The following is a 16,472-nucleotide window of genomic DNA, read 5'->3' as shown; positions in this document are numbered from 1 at the left end:
GTCCTCCAGTTTAGGGGCAGTTGTCACAGCTTGAGTTTCAGGGGCTCCTAGACCTCCAAGGGCTCCAGTCCAGCCCGAGCTGCTCCCCCCACTTAAAATCTGTTTCTCCTCCTCCCTCTCCTCACCCAAGGCTTCCCTTCAGCTGCCCAGAGACCCACAGAAGTGCCTGCCTCTGCAGTACACATGGGGCACAGAGAAAGGGGACAGGATGGGAAAGAGAGAAGCACCCCCAGGCCCTGGTTCCCCGCTGCCCAGACCGGCCTCACCCAAGCCGTTTGCAGGGGTGGGACCTGGGGCCAGTGGCTTTTGTGTCCTGCACACTTTGAGGAAATCCCAGAGAAAGCCGGTTTGGAATTGGGCTCTCTGCTCCCAAGGCCTGGCTGGATGCCACGGGAGACCCATCTGGATCGTGGGAAACAGAGTTGGCCTTCCTCCTGCCCAGGCATGTTTCCAGGGCTCCCTTAACATCTCAGGTTTCTATCTTGTCCTAAATCTCTCTCTAGGAAAAACCCTTCCTGCTGAAGGTGACCCTGTGTTCTGTCCCCAAAGGAGGGTCCAGCCCCTGCAGCTTCGGGGTGGCTTCTCCCTGAATCCAGGGAGACTCCTATGAGTGCCTTGTCTGAAAGCCCTGTGTCTAGGACCCCAGGCCGGGCAAGGGTCTACCAGACTTTGCTGGGGGCTGGGCCCTGGGAGACCCCAAACTTGACACCCCAGAAAGCAAATAAAACAGTTGAAATATGCAATTTCTTGTGTGTCTTTGTGAGAAGCTGGCATCCGCCAGGGTCATCCTCAACCTGGGGTCATCAACTGGCAGAGGGGGCCTCAAATCACCAGTATTTCTGTCCTTGGTGCTTGGTGTGTGACCTGGTACTTGGTGTGTGGCCACTGCAATGAGTGTGCTGAATGGATAATGATGAGAGGATTTCTGTACTGAGTGTTCTGCCTCCTACAACCCACTGCCTTGGTTCTGATGCACAGAGAGGTTGAGTAACTTGCCTATGGTCACACAGCAAGGGGGTGTGGGGGGTGGGATTTGAATCGTGATCATGTTGACCCCCAGCATGTGCAGAATTCCCCTGTGGGGAAGGTGTATTACCACCTTTTACAGCTGGGGAAACTGAGGCTCTGTCAGTTGAAGCCCCTTGTCCCAAGGAGACGAGGGGCGGGAATGTGAACCCAAGCCAGCTTCTCTGGACTGAGCAGCTTGAACACTGGAAACAGGATTCGGTCATCCCCCCGTGTCTGTCCTCAGCAGGAATGGGGACACTCCAGAGTCAGTGGCCTTCAAAGAAGAAGGGGCTTCAGCAGTAAGGAAATGGCTTGTCTTTGGGAACATGGGTCCCAGGGGATGGGGTACCCCCCTCCAAGTCCCTGAGCCCCCAAGGTCTTTGCACCCCAAGATGAAGTGTCTATAGTACGGTGATTTTGCTTCTAAGGCTGGCTCTTTCCACGGCCCCGGGGTGTGAGCAGGGTCCCAGGTGTACCACATAGATGCTCCTGTGGTCACTGGAAGGGGCTGTGTCCTTTTTACATGGGGGATCCTTTTCCCAAATCCTGGAGACCTCCCCTCACCTCCCTGGTTCAACGGGAACCCCCGCCTCCCCTTGTCCATGCTGCCCAGAGAGAAACCCCCTGACCTCAACTGTACCCTACAAGTTGCAGGCCAAGAGGGGAGGCTGTGTGTGGAGGGGAGTGGGTGATTCAGGTGGAGGGGATGTGGGAGGGGTAGCAGGGCTGATGGCGCAGCGTCTCAAGGCCTGGCGAGTGGTCTGGGTGTTATTCCAAAGGCTATGAGAAGCTGAGAGGTTGGGGACGATCTGAGGCCCACTTCCCTGAGCCTCAGTTCCCCATATTCATGGGCCTTGTGTGAGAGTTCAGTGAGATTCTGCTTTTACAGCTCTGGCACATAGTACTTACTTAATAAGTACAACTACTATTACTTCCTCCTCCAGGAAGCCCTCCTGGCTGTCCAGGTACCTCCTCTGCCTCCCATAGCTGCCTGGTTCCCCCCCACCCCCATGCCAACATACTCTGGGTAGTAACTGACTAGTTCTATGGGAGTCCCGGAGGACAGGCAGGTCTGTCTGGGGTCCCCTGTGTCTGTTGCACCCAGAACAGCACTGGGCACGTAATAGGTGTGCAATAAGCTACAGGAGGGAGGAGAGGGGTCAGTGCTGGGTGTTGCATTCTGAGGCCAACAGGGGGCGCAGGGAGGCGCAGGAGCCTCCGGGGAGGGGAAGGGGGATGACACGCCCCTGAAGGCCAGGCGCCTCCTCCAGCTGAGGCCCCCACCCTGCCTGTTCGCTGCCTCTAGAGCCCCATCTCCTCTTGGCTGCTCCAGGAACTTATAAATTACCTACCGTGCTCTGGGCTTTGGACTGGGGACACACCAGGAAACCAGCAGCTCCCAGGCTGAGAGTACAGTGCAGGGGTCCCAGCTGTGATGGGGGACAGACAGGCAGCTGAAGGGTGTAAGGCATATTCAGGGAGGCTCATTCAAGGGTAAGGCTTGGCCCCATTCAACAGAGTTTCCCTCAGCTCTCGCTTGGATGTTCTCGGTCTTTAAAGGTGAGGGTCTCAGACAAGAGTCCATCCCGTTCCAGGGATCTGCCTGGGCCCCTCTTCACCTCTCACACCCTCGGTGGCTCCCCTTGGCCCACAGGAGAAAGCCAGACTCCTCTGCTGGACATCTGAACCCCTTTTCCCTTGTCTCTGCTGACCCCAGGTTGTCTTTTCTGCCTGGAAGTCCCCCCTCCTCAATTTACACCTAGAGAACTCCTATGCATCCCTCAAAACCCAAAGTTTTGGGGGAAGATGCTGAGGTCATCTTGGGACACTTTGATTGTGACAGGCCTGGGTGGGGGTAAGAAGGGCAAAGTACCACACCAGAAATCCCAAACTAGGCCTTCCCGCACACCATCTTCAACCTTCCTACTGGCTACTTCCTGCCCTGGCATCTTGCCACTAGGCATTCAGCAGTTTCTACAAGGAGTGCCCAGACCTGCCCAGACATGTCCTGGTCCCCTGGAAGAGAGGAGGGGTGCGTTCAGGCTGCTCCCACCCCCAACACACACATACACATACACACACACACACACACACACACACACTGATGGGGGTTGTGGTGAGAAACTGAAAAACAGAAATGCAGAGAGAACAAGGGAGAGAGAGAGAGGGACTGAGGGAGGCAAAGAGAGAAAATGTGGAAACTTCCTAGCTGTTTTTTCTTCTAAGTTGCCATGTTTAGGGTGAGGATACCTAGAGGTGGAGAGGGCCCCAGCCAGCCAAAGAGGATTTGGGATGCTGGGTGACTGGGACACCACGCTGTGTGAGTCATGCACAGGGCTGCCCTGTTCTGGGCCTCAGTTTCCCCCAGTGTCAGGGAACTGATTTCCCCAGCCACCTGCCAGGGCTGGGGGTCCACACTCAACCAGGGCCTAGCGCACAGCAGGCGCTCCATAAATGCACACCGTGGTCAGTGAAACCATTACCGGAGCAGGCATGCAAACCAGGGCGCTGGAGGGGGGTGTGCGGGGGCGGGAGGTGGGGGGGTTAGGGGTTCTGGGCAGTGAGCATGTGGGGCCCCAAGCCTGATGCCTCAGCTGACCCACTTCCTGCCTGGCCTGGGCTGTGCTGGTGACCACCCGCAGCCAGGAATCCGCGCAGCCGGTCCCAGGGCCTGAGCCGACCACTTCCGTCCCCCGCTCCCCCTGCAGCCCGGGCCCTGCTGACTCACACTCAGCTGTCCCCATTCTTCCGTCACTGAGATCTGATTTTGAGAGGAAGGGGCGCTGGCAGAGGCCCAAACCCCGAAGGCAGGAAAGTCACGGCCGGCTGGGAGCATCACGGAAGAGAGAGAATTATACCCCGGGCTTAACTGCCTGAACAATGAAAACCTGCTCTTGACGAGGAAAAAAATGAATACTTTTGGGACAGTCCTTTGGAATCAGTCACAATTTCAAACTTTCGGCCACCAAAAAAATCCATAAAGAAATTGAAAAGATAAGCCAGGGACAGAGAGGAGATACCTGCGATGCATTTAACTGACCAAGGAATAGCTTCCAGGACATATGAAGTGCCCCCACTCCACCAGACACACTAGACGGAAAGAAAAAACACCACACAGAAAAATGGGCAGATGGCATTGTTTTTGCCATAACAATGACCACGAACTGGGTCTTACATTTCCGGCTTACAACAGCAGAAATTTATTCTGTCACAGTTCTGGTGGCCAGAAGTCCCAAATCAAAGTGTCAGCAGGGCTGGAGGCTGTGAGGGAGAATTGGTCCCAGGCCGCTCTCCTGGCTTCTGGTGGCTTCTGGCACTGGTCGGCGTCCCTTGGCTTGTGGCTGCATCACTCCAATCTCTGCTTCCATCTTCATGTGGCCTCTTACAAAGTAATCAGTCATTGGATTTAGGGCCCACCCTACTCCCGTATGACCTCATCTTAATGTAAATAATTTCATCTACGAAGACCCTCAAGGTCACAATCTGAGGTTCTGGTGGACATGAATTTGGGGACATACTATTCAATGCAGTACAGGCATGAAAAGGCAATTCTGGGAAGATGAACCCAGGACAACCAATAAATAGAAGCTCAATCTAGTCATCAGGGAAAAAAATTCACTGAGATCCCATTTCACTCTTAGGCAGGGGACAGAGTCACTGGTGACGGGCGTGGGAATTGGCTTGACCACTCAGAAGAACCATTTGGCCATGCTAACATAGCTGAGGATGGCTGGACCCTCCCTCCTGGTCCTAGTGTGAACCCCAGAGAAACCTACATGTGCATGCCTTCCCAGCAGCATGGTTCATAATAAGAAGGAGCTGGAAACTAGGGAAATGTTAGGGTGTGTTCTTATGGTGGAGTATTACACAGCAGTGAAAAAAGATGAGCCAGACTTGCAGGCAAAAATCTCCAATCTGGACCCTTGAGTGAAAATAATTGTAACAGTGTGATACCATTTTTATAAAGTTTTTTTAATTTGCATTTTTGTATTGTAGTAAAATATATGTAACATACATAGAATTTGCCATTTTAACCATTTTTAAGTGGACTGTTAGTGACATTAAGTACATCTGAAATGTTGAGCATACACATAGTACGTCACCACTATCTACTTCCAAAACTTTTCCATCGCCCCCCAAACAGAAACTCTGTAACTGTTAAGCAATAATTCCTCATTTCTCCCCCCTCTTCCTCCAGCCCCTGGTAACCTAAAATCGACTTCCTGTCTCTATGAATTTGCATATTCTAGACATTTCATATCAGTGGAATCATATAATGTTTGTCCTTTTGTGACTGGCTTATTTCACTCAGCATAATGTTTCAAGGTTCATCCACGTTGTAGCATGGATCAGAACATCATTCTATTTTTATGGCTGAGTAATAGTCCATTGTGTGGATATACCAAATTTTGTTTATCCATTCAGTTATTGGTGGACATTTGCATTGTTTCCACCTTTTGGCTATTGTGAATAGTGCTGCTGTGTACATTGGTGTACAAGCTCAGTTTGAGTCCCTGCTTTCAATTCTTTTGAATACATATCCAGAAGTGAGTTGCTGGATCATATGGTCATTCTGTGTTTAGCTTTTTGAGGAAATGCCAGACTTTTCCACGGCAGCTGCACCATTTCACATTTCCCCCAGAGGTCCAAGAGGGTTCCAATTTCTCCACACCAACACTTGTTATTTTGCTAATAGCCATGCTAATGGGTATAAAATGGTATCTCGGGACTTCCTTGATGGCGCAATGGTGAAGAATCCCCCTGCCAATGCAGGGACAGGGGTTCGAGCCCTGGTCCAGGAAGATCCCACATGCTGCGGAGCAACTAAGCACGTGCGCCGCAACTACTGAAGCCCGGGCGCCTAGAGCCCGTGCTCTGCAACGAGGGCCACGGCAATGAGAAGCCTGCGCACTGCTACGAAGAGTAGCCCCCGTTCACCGCAACTAGAGAAAGCCCAGGCGCAGCAACGAAGACCCAACGCAGCCAAAAATAAATAAATAAATTAAATTAAATTAAATTAAATTAAAAAAGAAATTGGAGTGATGCATCTACCAGCCGAGGAACACCAAGGATTGCCGGCAAACACCTGAGGTTAGAAGAGGCAAGGAAGGATTCTTCCCTATAGATCTCAGAAAGAGCATGGCCCTATCAATACCTTGATTTCAGGCTTGTATCCTCCAGAACTATGAGAAAATAAATTGCTACTGTTTTAAGCCAAAAAAAAAAAAAAGAAGAAGAAGAAGAAGAACATGAGAAGGATACAGAGATATGGAAGGCAAGGCATCCGGGAAGGGGCGCAAGGCTTCCATGCCCTCTTGCAGCACCTCCACGTGTTCACCATCCCGGAAGCTCTCTGAACCCGGTACTTTTGGGATTTTTATGGAAGCATCATCACGTAGGCATGATCAATCATTAACTCCATTTTCAGGCCATCCCCCCTCTCTGGAGAATGGGGGGGGAGGGAGTGTGGCTGAAAATTCCAAACTCCTAATCATGGCTTGGCCCTTCTGGTGACCAGCCCCAATCCAGGAGCCATCCACGAGCCCACCCAGAGTCCCGTCATTACAACGAAAGACACTCCTATCACCCAGGAAATTCCAGAGGATCTAGGAACTCTGTGTCAGGAACTAGGGTCAAAGACCAAATATTAGAACAAAAGATGCTCTTAGTGTTCTTATCACGTAGGAAGTTACAAGGTTTTCAGGAGCTCTGTGCCAGGAACCGGGGGCAGAGACCAATATATATCCTTTTTTTTTTTTTCCTATTATCTCACAGTGTGTAATTTTCTTTTCTTGCGACATGTTTACCTGTCATTACTATCAGAGTAATTCTGGCCTCGTTAGAACTGTCACTTCCCCTTCTATTTTTTGGAAGAATTAGATAAAAATTGGTATTATTCCATAAATGATTCAGAATTCACCAGTGAAGCCATCTGGTCTTGGACTTCTCTGTTGGAAGGTTTATTATTATTATTATTATTGGTCACACAGCGTGGCATATGGGATCCTAGCTCCCTGACCAAGGATCAAACTCACATCCCCTGCATTGGAAGCGCAGAGTCTTAACCACTAGACCACCAGGGAAATCCCGAAGTTTTTTGGTTCTTTTTGTTTTTTAATTAATTAATTAATTTTTATTTTTGGCTGAGTTGGGTCTTCATGACTGCTTGCGGGCTTTTCTCTAGTTGCGGCGAGCGGGAGGGCTACTCTTCGCTGCAGCGCGCGGGCTTCTCATGGCAGTGGCTTCTCTTGCTGCAGAGCACGGGCTCTAGGCGCATGGGCTTCAGTAGCTGTGGCACACAGGCTCAGTAGTTGTGGCTCGCGGGCTTTAGAGCGCAGGCTCAGTAGTTGTGGCGCACGGGCTTAGTTGCTTCACGGCCTGTGGGATCTTCCTGGACCAGGGCTCGAACCTGTGTCCACTGCATTGGCAGGCAGAGTCTTAAGCACTGCACCACCAGGGAAGTCCCTCTATTATATCTTTATGCTCTAATTTATGTCTGCTCTAATCTTTATGATTTCCTAACTTCTACTACCTTTGATTTTAGTTTACTCCTCTTTTCCTACTTCTTCAAAGTATAAAGCTAGGTTCTTGATAACTTTTAGTATGTTTATAATTGACCAGGACCCTATGGGGCCTTCCTGGGACAGACCCCTCCCCCCATGACCCCACCATGTCTTCCGCCTGCCTCTTGTCTGTAGAAGAACATTAGGCTCCTAGGCCTTCCTCAAGTTCCAAAGCATAAATTTAATCAGAGAAGTGAGAAAATGCAGAAAGGAGGGAAAACAGTCAAGCAAGGCAAAATAATACTAGTTTAGCCATTAAGCAAAGTCAAGAACATTTAGTTCCATCTCAAGGGCTATAGATAATATTCTGAGCCACGTCCTTTGAGCTGTTTTTCAGATACTTGAAACCTCCACCAGGTGGAAGAGGGTAACCGTATGCTGCCCACAAGCACGTAGACCTCAGGCCAGTTGGAACCAGAAGGTTGATGATATTGACTCCCGATTACCTCACCACCAGCCAATCAGAAGAATGTCCATGAGCTGATCACACACCCACAACCCCCCTCCCTCACCTTGTCCTTAAAAACCTTTCCCTGAAAGCCACCAGGGAGTTCAGGTGTTTTGAACACTAGCTACCTGGACACCTTGCTTGGTACCTGCAACAAATACTGCACTGTCCTTCACTACAACCTGGTGTCAATAGATTGGCTTTACTGCTCGTGGGTGAGTGGACCCAAGTTTGGTTCGTTAACGTGTTGTATTTTTGTTTTCATTCAGCCCCAAGTATTTTCCAATTTCTTTCGTGATTTCTTCTTTGATCCATCGTTTCTTTAAGAGTGTAAGGGGCTTCCCTGGTGGCGCAGTGGTTGAGAATCTGCCTGCCAATGCAGGGGACATGGGTTCGAGCCCTGGTCTGGGAAGATCCCACATGCCGCGGAGCAACTAGGCCCGTGAGCCACAACTACTGAGCCTGCACATCTGGAGCCTGTGCTCCGCAACAAGAGAGGCCACGATAGTGAGAGGCCCGCACACTGCGATGAAGAGCGGCCCCGGCTTGCCGCAACTAGAGAAAGCCCTCGCACAGAAACGAAGGCCCAACACAGCCAAATAAATAAATAAATAAATAAATAATTTTTTTAAAAAAATTAAAAAAAAAAAGAGTGTGTTAGCAGTGTGCTCAGCAGTCCCGTGCATCTGTCTCTTGCTTCAACAGTGTTTGGATGGAACAGACCCAGGGACACCCTTTGCTCCAGCCTCTGACCACCCTCCAACATTTTTTCCAGTCGCAATCTTCAGAATCAGCCACTCAGTTATCCTCGGTCACCGGGACCAGCCAACACCGTTTTTCGAGATTAACTCCTTATTACCGATCAACCATGAGCTCCCAGATTCATCAGAATTATTCCACTGAGGTGGAGGCCGCCATCAACCGCCTGGTCAACACGCATCTGTGGGTCTCCTACACCTACCTCTCTCTGGGCTTCTATTTTGATCCCGACGATGTGGCTCTGGAGGGCGTGGGCCACTTTTTCCTCGAATTGGCCGAAGGGAAGTGCGAGGGCTCCGAGTGTCTCTTGAAAATGCAAAACCAGCGCGGCGGCCGCGCCCTCTTCCAGGTTGTGCAGAAGCCATCTCAGGATGAGTGGGGTAAAACCCAGGACGCTATGGAAGACGCCGTTCTCATTGAGAAGAACCTGAACCAGGCCCTTTTGGATCTGCATTCCCTGGGTTCTGCCCATGCAGACCCCCACCTCTGTGACTTCCTGGAGAGCCACTTCCTAGATGAGGAGGTGAAACTCATCAAGAAGATGGGTGACCACCTGACCAACCTCCACAGGCTGGCTGGTCCCCAGGCTGGGCTGGGCGAGTATCTCTAGGAAATACTCACGCTCAAGCATGACTAGGAGCCTCCAGAGCCCAGAAACCTTTGAGGAGCCCCTCTGGTGTCAGGGCTTCTGCTTGAAGCCCATCTCCGCAGCCACTAGGCAGCTTTTTAACCACCCTGGAGCCCTCTCCCAAGCCTTGGACCAAATGGATACAATAAAACTTTTGGCAGCGGAAAAAAAAAGAGTGTGTTGTTTAATATCCACATATTTGTGAACATTCCAGCTTTCCTTCTGTTATTGATTTCTAGCTTTATTCCATTGTAGCTGGAGATGATTTCAGCCTTTTAAAATTTATTGAGAGTACACCTGTAACTTATATAATATTGTACATCAACTATACTTCAATAAAAAATAAAATTAAATGATGCCAAAAAATGTATTGAGAGTTGCTTTTTTGCCTAATAGCTGATCTATACTGGAGCATGTTCCATGTGCATTTGATAGAGATGTGTATTGTGCTGTTGGAGTGTTCTATAGATGTCTGTTTGGTCTAGTTGGTTTAGAGAGTTGCTCAGTCCTCCATATCTTTAATCTTCTGTCTAGATGTTCTATCCATTATTAAAAGTGGGGTATTGAAGTCTCCAACTGTTACTGTAGAACTATTTACTTCTCCCTTCAAGTCTTAGATACAGCTTTGAGTTACTGTTTAGGGTCCTTTCATTTTAACCGGCAGGACTCCCTTTAGCATTTCTTGCATGGCAAGTATAATGGTAACAAACTCCCTCAACTTTTGCTTACCTGAGAATGTCTTGATTTCTCCCTTTTTCTTTCCTTCTCTTTTTTTTTTTTGGCCATGCAGCATGGCTTATGGGATCTTAGTTCCCCAGCCAGGAACTGAACCCGGGCCCTGGCAGTGAAAGCGCCAAGTCCTAACCACCGGACCACCAGGGAATTCCCTCTCCCTTATTTTTGAAGAACAGTTTTGCTGGATATAGAATTCTTGGTCAACAGTTTTTCTTTCAGCAGTTTAAATATGTCATTTCATTGCCTTCTGGAGTCTAGGGTTTCTGATGAGAAACTGGCTATTGATCTTATAGAGGATTCCTTGTACTTGATAAGTAGCTTTCTCCTGCTACTTTCAAAATTACCACATGACCCAGCAATTCCACTCCTTGATATATACCCAAGAGAACTGAAAACAGGTGTTCAAACAAAAACTTGTACACACATGTTGATACCAGTGTTACCGAACTGGGTCCATTTGCCTGACACACAGCAAGCCAAACACTGAGACTCTGAGGTTTGCAGCAGAGAAAGAATTTATTCATAAGGCAGCCAAGCGAGGAGACGGGAGAACAAGTCTCAGATCTGCCTCCCCGAAGGCGAGGGGGTTGGGATATTTATGGGAGAAGCAGGGTGGCCTTGGGCATAGGAAAAGGTGATTGGAGGTAGGGGAAAAGGTGAGGTAATCGGTGTTCTGCACAGGCGTATCTGGCTTACATTTTTCTGCATCTTCAAAAATGGAGGTACTTAGCATGATCTGAGGGTGGAGTTTTCTGACGTCAAAAGGCCAGTCATCCAACACTTGCACGGGCCCAGCTTTGGGGTCAGTGGTCCCCATCAGCCTTAGTTGAACAAGAGCTGACTCCAAGTTCCTGTAAAACAACTGGGCTACGTGACTCTGGGAAGGTATGCAATTAAAGAGAGGAAGAAAAGAATGAAAGAAAAAATAACTAAAGCAAGCTTAATCAGTGAAGGCAGTTTACAAGCAGAGAGGTTTACAACAAGCTGTTCCCCTATCTGTGGCTCTGCAAGACAAACTCAAGAATTCCTGTTAGTCATCTGCTTCTGTTAACTCTCTGGGGCCAGTTTCCGTGGTTGCCAAGGGCTGGAGGAGGGGGCATGGGGAGCGACTGCCGCTGGGGACATGGTTTTCTTTTGGGGTGATGGGAAAGTTCTGGAAATAGATAATGGTGATGGTTACACCACGCTGAGAAAGTGCTAAATGCCACTAAGTTGCACATGTTTAAATGGTTAAAATGATACATTTCATGTAATATGTATTTTACCACAATGAAAAAATTTATTTAAAAACAAGGTCCTATTGCATAGCATAGGGGAACTACATTCAGTATCCTGTAGTAAACCGTAATGGAAAAGAATTTTTTAATTGTTTTAATAATAAAATAAAATAAAGTAAACTAGGGCTTCCCTGGTGGCGCAGTGGTTGAGAATCTGCCTGCCAATGCAGGGGACACGGGTTCGAGCCCTGGTCTGGGAAGATCCCACATGCCGCAGAGCAGCTGGGCCCGTGAGCCACAATTACTGAGCCTGCGCATCTGGAGCCTGTGCTCCGCAACAAGAGAGGCCGCGATAGTGAGAGGCCCGCGCACCACGATGAAGAGTGGCCCCCGCTTGCCACAACTAGAGAAAGCCCTCGCACAGAAACGAAGACCCAACACAGCCATAAATAAATAATAGATAAATAAATAGATACTCCAGCATCTACCTTTAAAAAAAAAAAAAAAGTAAACTAAAAGTGACTTTGCTCAAGTAACCTCAGCCATCAATTGGGCACCTTTGGGGGTGCATTCAAATGCTCACAGATTTTTTTTTTAAACTTACCTTGACTGTGAAGAGCTGCAAAAATACCTCTCCAGGTGAGGAAAACTACCTTTGACAAGGAGAAGATTCTAGGATGTGAAGTGCTTGCTTGCCCCGGTCACGGAGCCAAGGAGAAGCCAAACTGGGATTTGAACCAGGCTTGTCTGCTGTGAATGGCCTCATGGGCCTGCGTCCGCTTTCAAGTTCCTTTGCCAGCCTGGTGCCTGGAGTTGACTGTCTGACCTCAGGGTCTTTGAACATGTTGTGTTCCCCTGCCAGAATCACCCTTTCCTCTACTCCTCCCATGCCTAGAGACTTTTCTTTTGCTACTTGAAAGGAGGTCTGGCACATAATAGATGTTAAAGAAATATCTGTGGAGCGAATGGATGAAGGAGTGAATGGACAAATGAGTAGATGAGTTCCTTTAAAGCACCTCTCATGTGAGCACAAGGAGAAAGACCTGTGGATCCTCACAGCTGTGGCCTGTCCAGGGCTCAGGACATTGAAGGAAGAGTGGCACAGAGAGGCCAAGCCACCTGCCCAAGGTCACACAGCCAGGAACTGGCATGGTCAGGATTCGAACCTGGATCTCCCTTCCCTGAGCCTGGGTTCTTCCCACAACGCCCAGGTATTGCAAGCCCATCATATGCCCAACATTGCAATTTCATCAGTCCCATCTGAAGGGTAGCAGAAGGTGACACTCCAGAGCCTGCCTCTTTGGCATAAAGATTCTTTAGAGAAACTGCAAGTACAGGAGAAACTCTGAAAACAGAGTAGAAGTTACGCTTTTGTAAGGGGCATTTACATTTATAAAAGAAGTCTCCATTTGTTAAGTGTGTCTCCCTCTCTGAACAAGGAAGAAGAGCATGGCTCTAAATCCCTGGAGAATCTTATCAGTGGAGAGAGCACAAATTAAAACCTGCAGAACGAACCTTAGCCTTGTTTACTGTGCTTTTCCTGGTCACCTCCCAGAATTGGCCTCAACACCCACCCCAGGCCCAGCACCTTTCTTTTGTCTTTAGCGGAAGATGGTATTTAAGGGAGTGGCTGGGGCCCTCTTGGGGAGTTTTACTCAGTTTCCCTCTGTATCTCCCATATATACACGAGATATACATGTTAGACTTCTGTGTGTTTTTCTCTTGCTAATCTGTCTTTTATTCCAGGGGGTCTCAGCCAAGAACTCAGAAGGGTAGAGGGAGAATTCGTCTTCCTCCTCCCCGCCCCACATCTCACGCTGGCCCCTGAGGGTGGCCAGATCCCCTTTTTTTAGAGGCTCTGGGAGAGACGGAGCAGGCTAGGGAGCTGGCTGCCTGGGCTTCAAGCCCAGCTTCACTGCAAGCTTTCTGGCCTTGGCACAATGCCTCTCCGGCCTCAGGTTGTCACCTGTGAAATGAAGATCATGGTCCGCCCCCATCAGGTCTTATAAGGATTATGTCTTATGTGTCAGACACACAGTAGTGAAACTGAGCCCCCCTAAAACCGAGTTCCCTTACCAAGTTTAGGATTAATCCCTCTATCCCAAACTTCATTCCCTTTCTTGTCCTGTCTGACCTCAATCCTGTGCTAACTGAACACGAATCAACCAGAGTCAGATGATTAAAATTGCTGATGTTGATAACATTGTTAATGTACCAAAATGGCTATTGTAGATAACATCGCTAACATACAAACTCAGCTTGTTTCTCCCGGGCAAGATGAGCTCACAGACCCCAGAGCCATGGACCACCTGGCCAGAGAATCGTAAACCAGACATATCCTGATGCCTGAAACTACGATTAAGAAATGTCACAGCAGGGGCTTCCCTGGTGGCACAGTAGTTAAGACTCTGTACTCCAGGACTTCCCTGGTGGTGCAGTGGTTAAGAATCCGCCTGCCAATGCAGGGGACATGGGTTCAATCCCTGGTCAGGGAACTAGGTCCCACATGCATGCTGCAACTAAGAGTTCACATGCCACAACTAAGGAGCCCAAGTACTGCAACTAACACCCAGTGCAACCAAATAAATAAATATTAAAAAAAAAAGAATGGGTACAATTCTGATTAAAAAAACCCAGATATGTCACAGCAATGTCACAAGATGATTAATTTCAGCCTCTTTGTTCTTCCCCTTTAAAAAAAGCTCCTAACTCAGGGGCCAAGGTGGAGTAGATTGGAGGCTGGTCTCCCACTCCCTTGCTTGGTGCCCTGCAATAAACGTTGTACTTTCCTTCAACACAACCTGGTGTCAGTAGATTGGCTTTGTTGTGTGTAGGGTGAGCTGACCCGAGTTCAGTTTGATAACAGTAGGTGCTCAAAATTTTTCCCCTGGTATTTATTCTTTGCTCCACACTTTGCTGCAGATGTAGGTGTCTCCCCACACCATCGCCAACATTCACTGCTGTGATGTTTCTCAGGGAATTTCATGGCCCTTCTCTGGACCACACCTCCCTTGATGAGCTGATACAGATCCCTCAGTCCCTGTGAATGTGACCTCATTTGGACAAAGGGTCTTTGCAGAAGTAATTAAGTTAAAGATCTTGAAATGAGACTGTTTTGGATTTACACTGGGCCCTAAATACAGTAAGTCCCCTACATATGAACCTTCAAGTTGCAAACTTTCAAAGATGCAAGCATACATTCCATCAACGTGGGGCATGAGTGAAATTGCAGCTTGCCCTCCATCTCCTATTGCTGACGATCTTTCAGCTCTACCATCTCCCACCTCCTCTCCCTCCTCCAGTCAGTAACCCTTCTTTCCTGTTCACTCGATGCCAGCCCCTGTATGCCAGCTGTTGTACTGTACTACTGTACTTTTCAAGGTACTGTACTGTAAAATTTTATATGTTTTCTTTATTTTTTGTGTTTGTTTGTTTTGTATGTATTATTTGTGTGAAAAGTATTATAAACCTATTACAGTACAGTACTATATAGCCGACTGTGTTAGTTCGGTATGTAGGCTAACTTTGTTGGACTTACAAATTGGACTTATGAATGCGCTCTCAGAATGGAACTCGTTCGCACGTAGGGGACTTACTGCATACTGACAGGTGTCCTTAGAGAAGAGGAGGGATAGACAGAGAAGAGGAGAAGGCCGTGGGAAATCAGAGGCAGAGACTGAAGTGATGCAGCCACAAGCCAAGGAACACTTGGGGCCACCAGAAGCTGGAAGAGGCAAGGAAGCATCCTCCCCTAGAGCCTTTGGAGGGAGCACAGCCCTGCCAACCTATGATTTCAAAGTTCTGGCTTCCAGAACTGTGAGAGAATAAATTTCTGTTGTTTTAAACTACCCAGTTTGTGGCAATTTATTACGGCAGCCACAGGAAACTAACATAGTGATACTGGGACTTGGTCCCAGAAAGCTCTGGTCTGGCAGTGCACAGAGCCGGACTCAGACCTTCCAGCCTTGTGTGGTCAAGATGAGGCCAGAGGGAGGCCCCTCAGCCTGAGGGAACCTGGGCAGAGAACAAGGAAGTCTTTTTGGAAGATGGGGCATCAAACTGGGGTTTAAGAGGTAAATAGGAGTTTGCCGGTAGGGGCCATTCTTTCTAAGTAAGATTGCCCAGACCTATCTGAGCTCAACTCTAGCTGAAGCTGAGACATTATTGGCCAATTACCCATAATACCAATAGTTATTAGTTCTTGGGATTGTAGCTCCAATCAAACTTCATCTACTCAGTGCTGCCCTATAAGAGGGTAATACTGAGAGACAGGCTGCACTGAGAAACTGAGGTTTGGAGAGATTAGTAATGCTTCCCAAATCTGCTTGGCATCTCAAGGACTAAGCCACGATTTGAACCCAGGCTGCCTGTGGACCCCCATCGATGACACAGGCACATGTTGGCCTGGAGGGACGTTCACAGCTACAGGAGAGCAGTTCTCCTTGTCCGTTGAACTCAGAGATTTTTAAATAACCTGCTTTTTCACCTCTTCCGGATCTCGTGTCATGACTGTGTTTGCCTCACATAATGAGAAACCAACAACTGGGTTTGGGTTGTTTCTTGTGTGTCGTGTGTGTCTGATGAGGGTGCCTACGGCCAACAGAAGGTGGTGAGGAAAAATTCTAGGAGGTTGGGAGCTAAGCTAAGTGGAGGGAACAGCCTGACCCCCGGCCTCTGTGCTCTGTTTACCTCTGCCGTGGCGTGGCCTCTGGGACTCGTGGACGCTGCCAGTGAGGAATGCAGGGTCCCGGCCGACTGAGCTCATCGCTGGCTGGCTGCCTGCAGCCTGCCCCACTGCTCCTCCCAGCTTGGCCATGGGACTGGCCATGAGGTCATCGGCTAGCAATGCTGTGAAGGGGAGCCAGATCGGCCTGGCTGCCAGCATTCCAGAATTTGGTGAAGTGGAAACCACCATGGAGCTAATGTCATCGTTTCCTGTCCCTAGGGACCACCCACGGGCTGTGTCCCCTTGAGAAGTTCCAGGAATAAAGGGAACTAATTACTGGTCCTGCTCGTAAAGTGACAGACACCCACTCATGAATCAGCAGCTCCACTCCTGGACATGCACAGTGGAATACTATACAGCAAGGAAAAAGAACAAGGCACACAATAGG

The 16,472-nt window shown here is 48.8% G+C and overlaps 1 protein-coding gene across 1 annotated transcript in view; it reads left to right on the top strand.

The window, feature by feature from the left end:
- Window positions 1-9,400, top strand: part of PGPEP1 (pyroglutamyl-peptidase I) — a 46,989-nt gene extending 37,589 nt beyond the window's left edge. Inside the window, exon 5 of the mRNA XM_036848175.1 lies at window positions 8,725-9,400. Coding sequence (XP_036704070.1) covers window positions 8,725-9,388 — 664 coding nt within the window. The 3' untranslated portion in view covers window positions 9,389-9,400. The remainder of the gene's footprint in view (window positions 1-8,724) is intronic.
- The last annotated feature ends 7,072 nt before the right edge of the window (window positions 9,401-16,472 follow it).

The sequence above is a fragment of the Balaenoptera musculus genome, chromosome 3 (assembly GCF_009873245.2).
Source record: "Balaenoptera musculus isolate JJ_BM4_2016_0621 chromosome 3, mBalMus1.pri.v3, whole genome shotgun sequence".
In the NCBI taxonomy this organism is placed as follows: Eukaryota; Metazoa; Chordata; class Mammalia; order Artiodactyla; family Balaenopteridae; genus Balaenoptera; species Balaenoptera musculus.
Note: the sequence above shows the minus strand (reverse complement) of the source record. Positions and strands in the feature narration are given on the sequence as shown.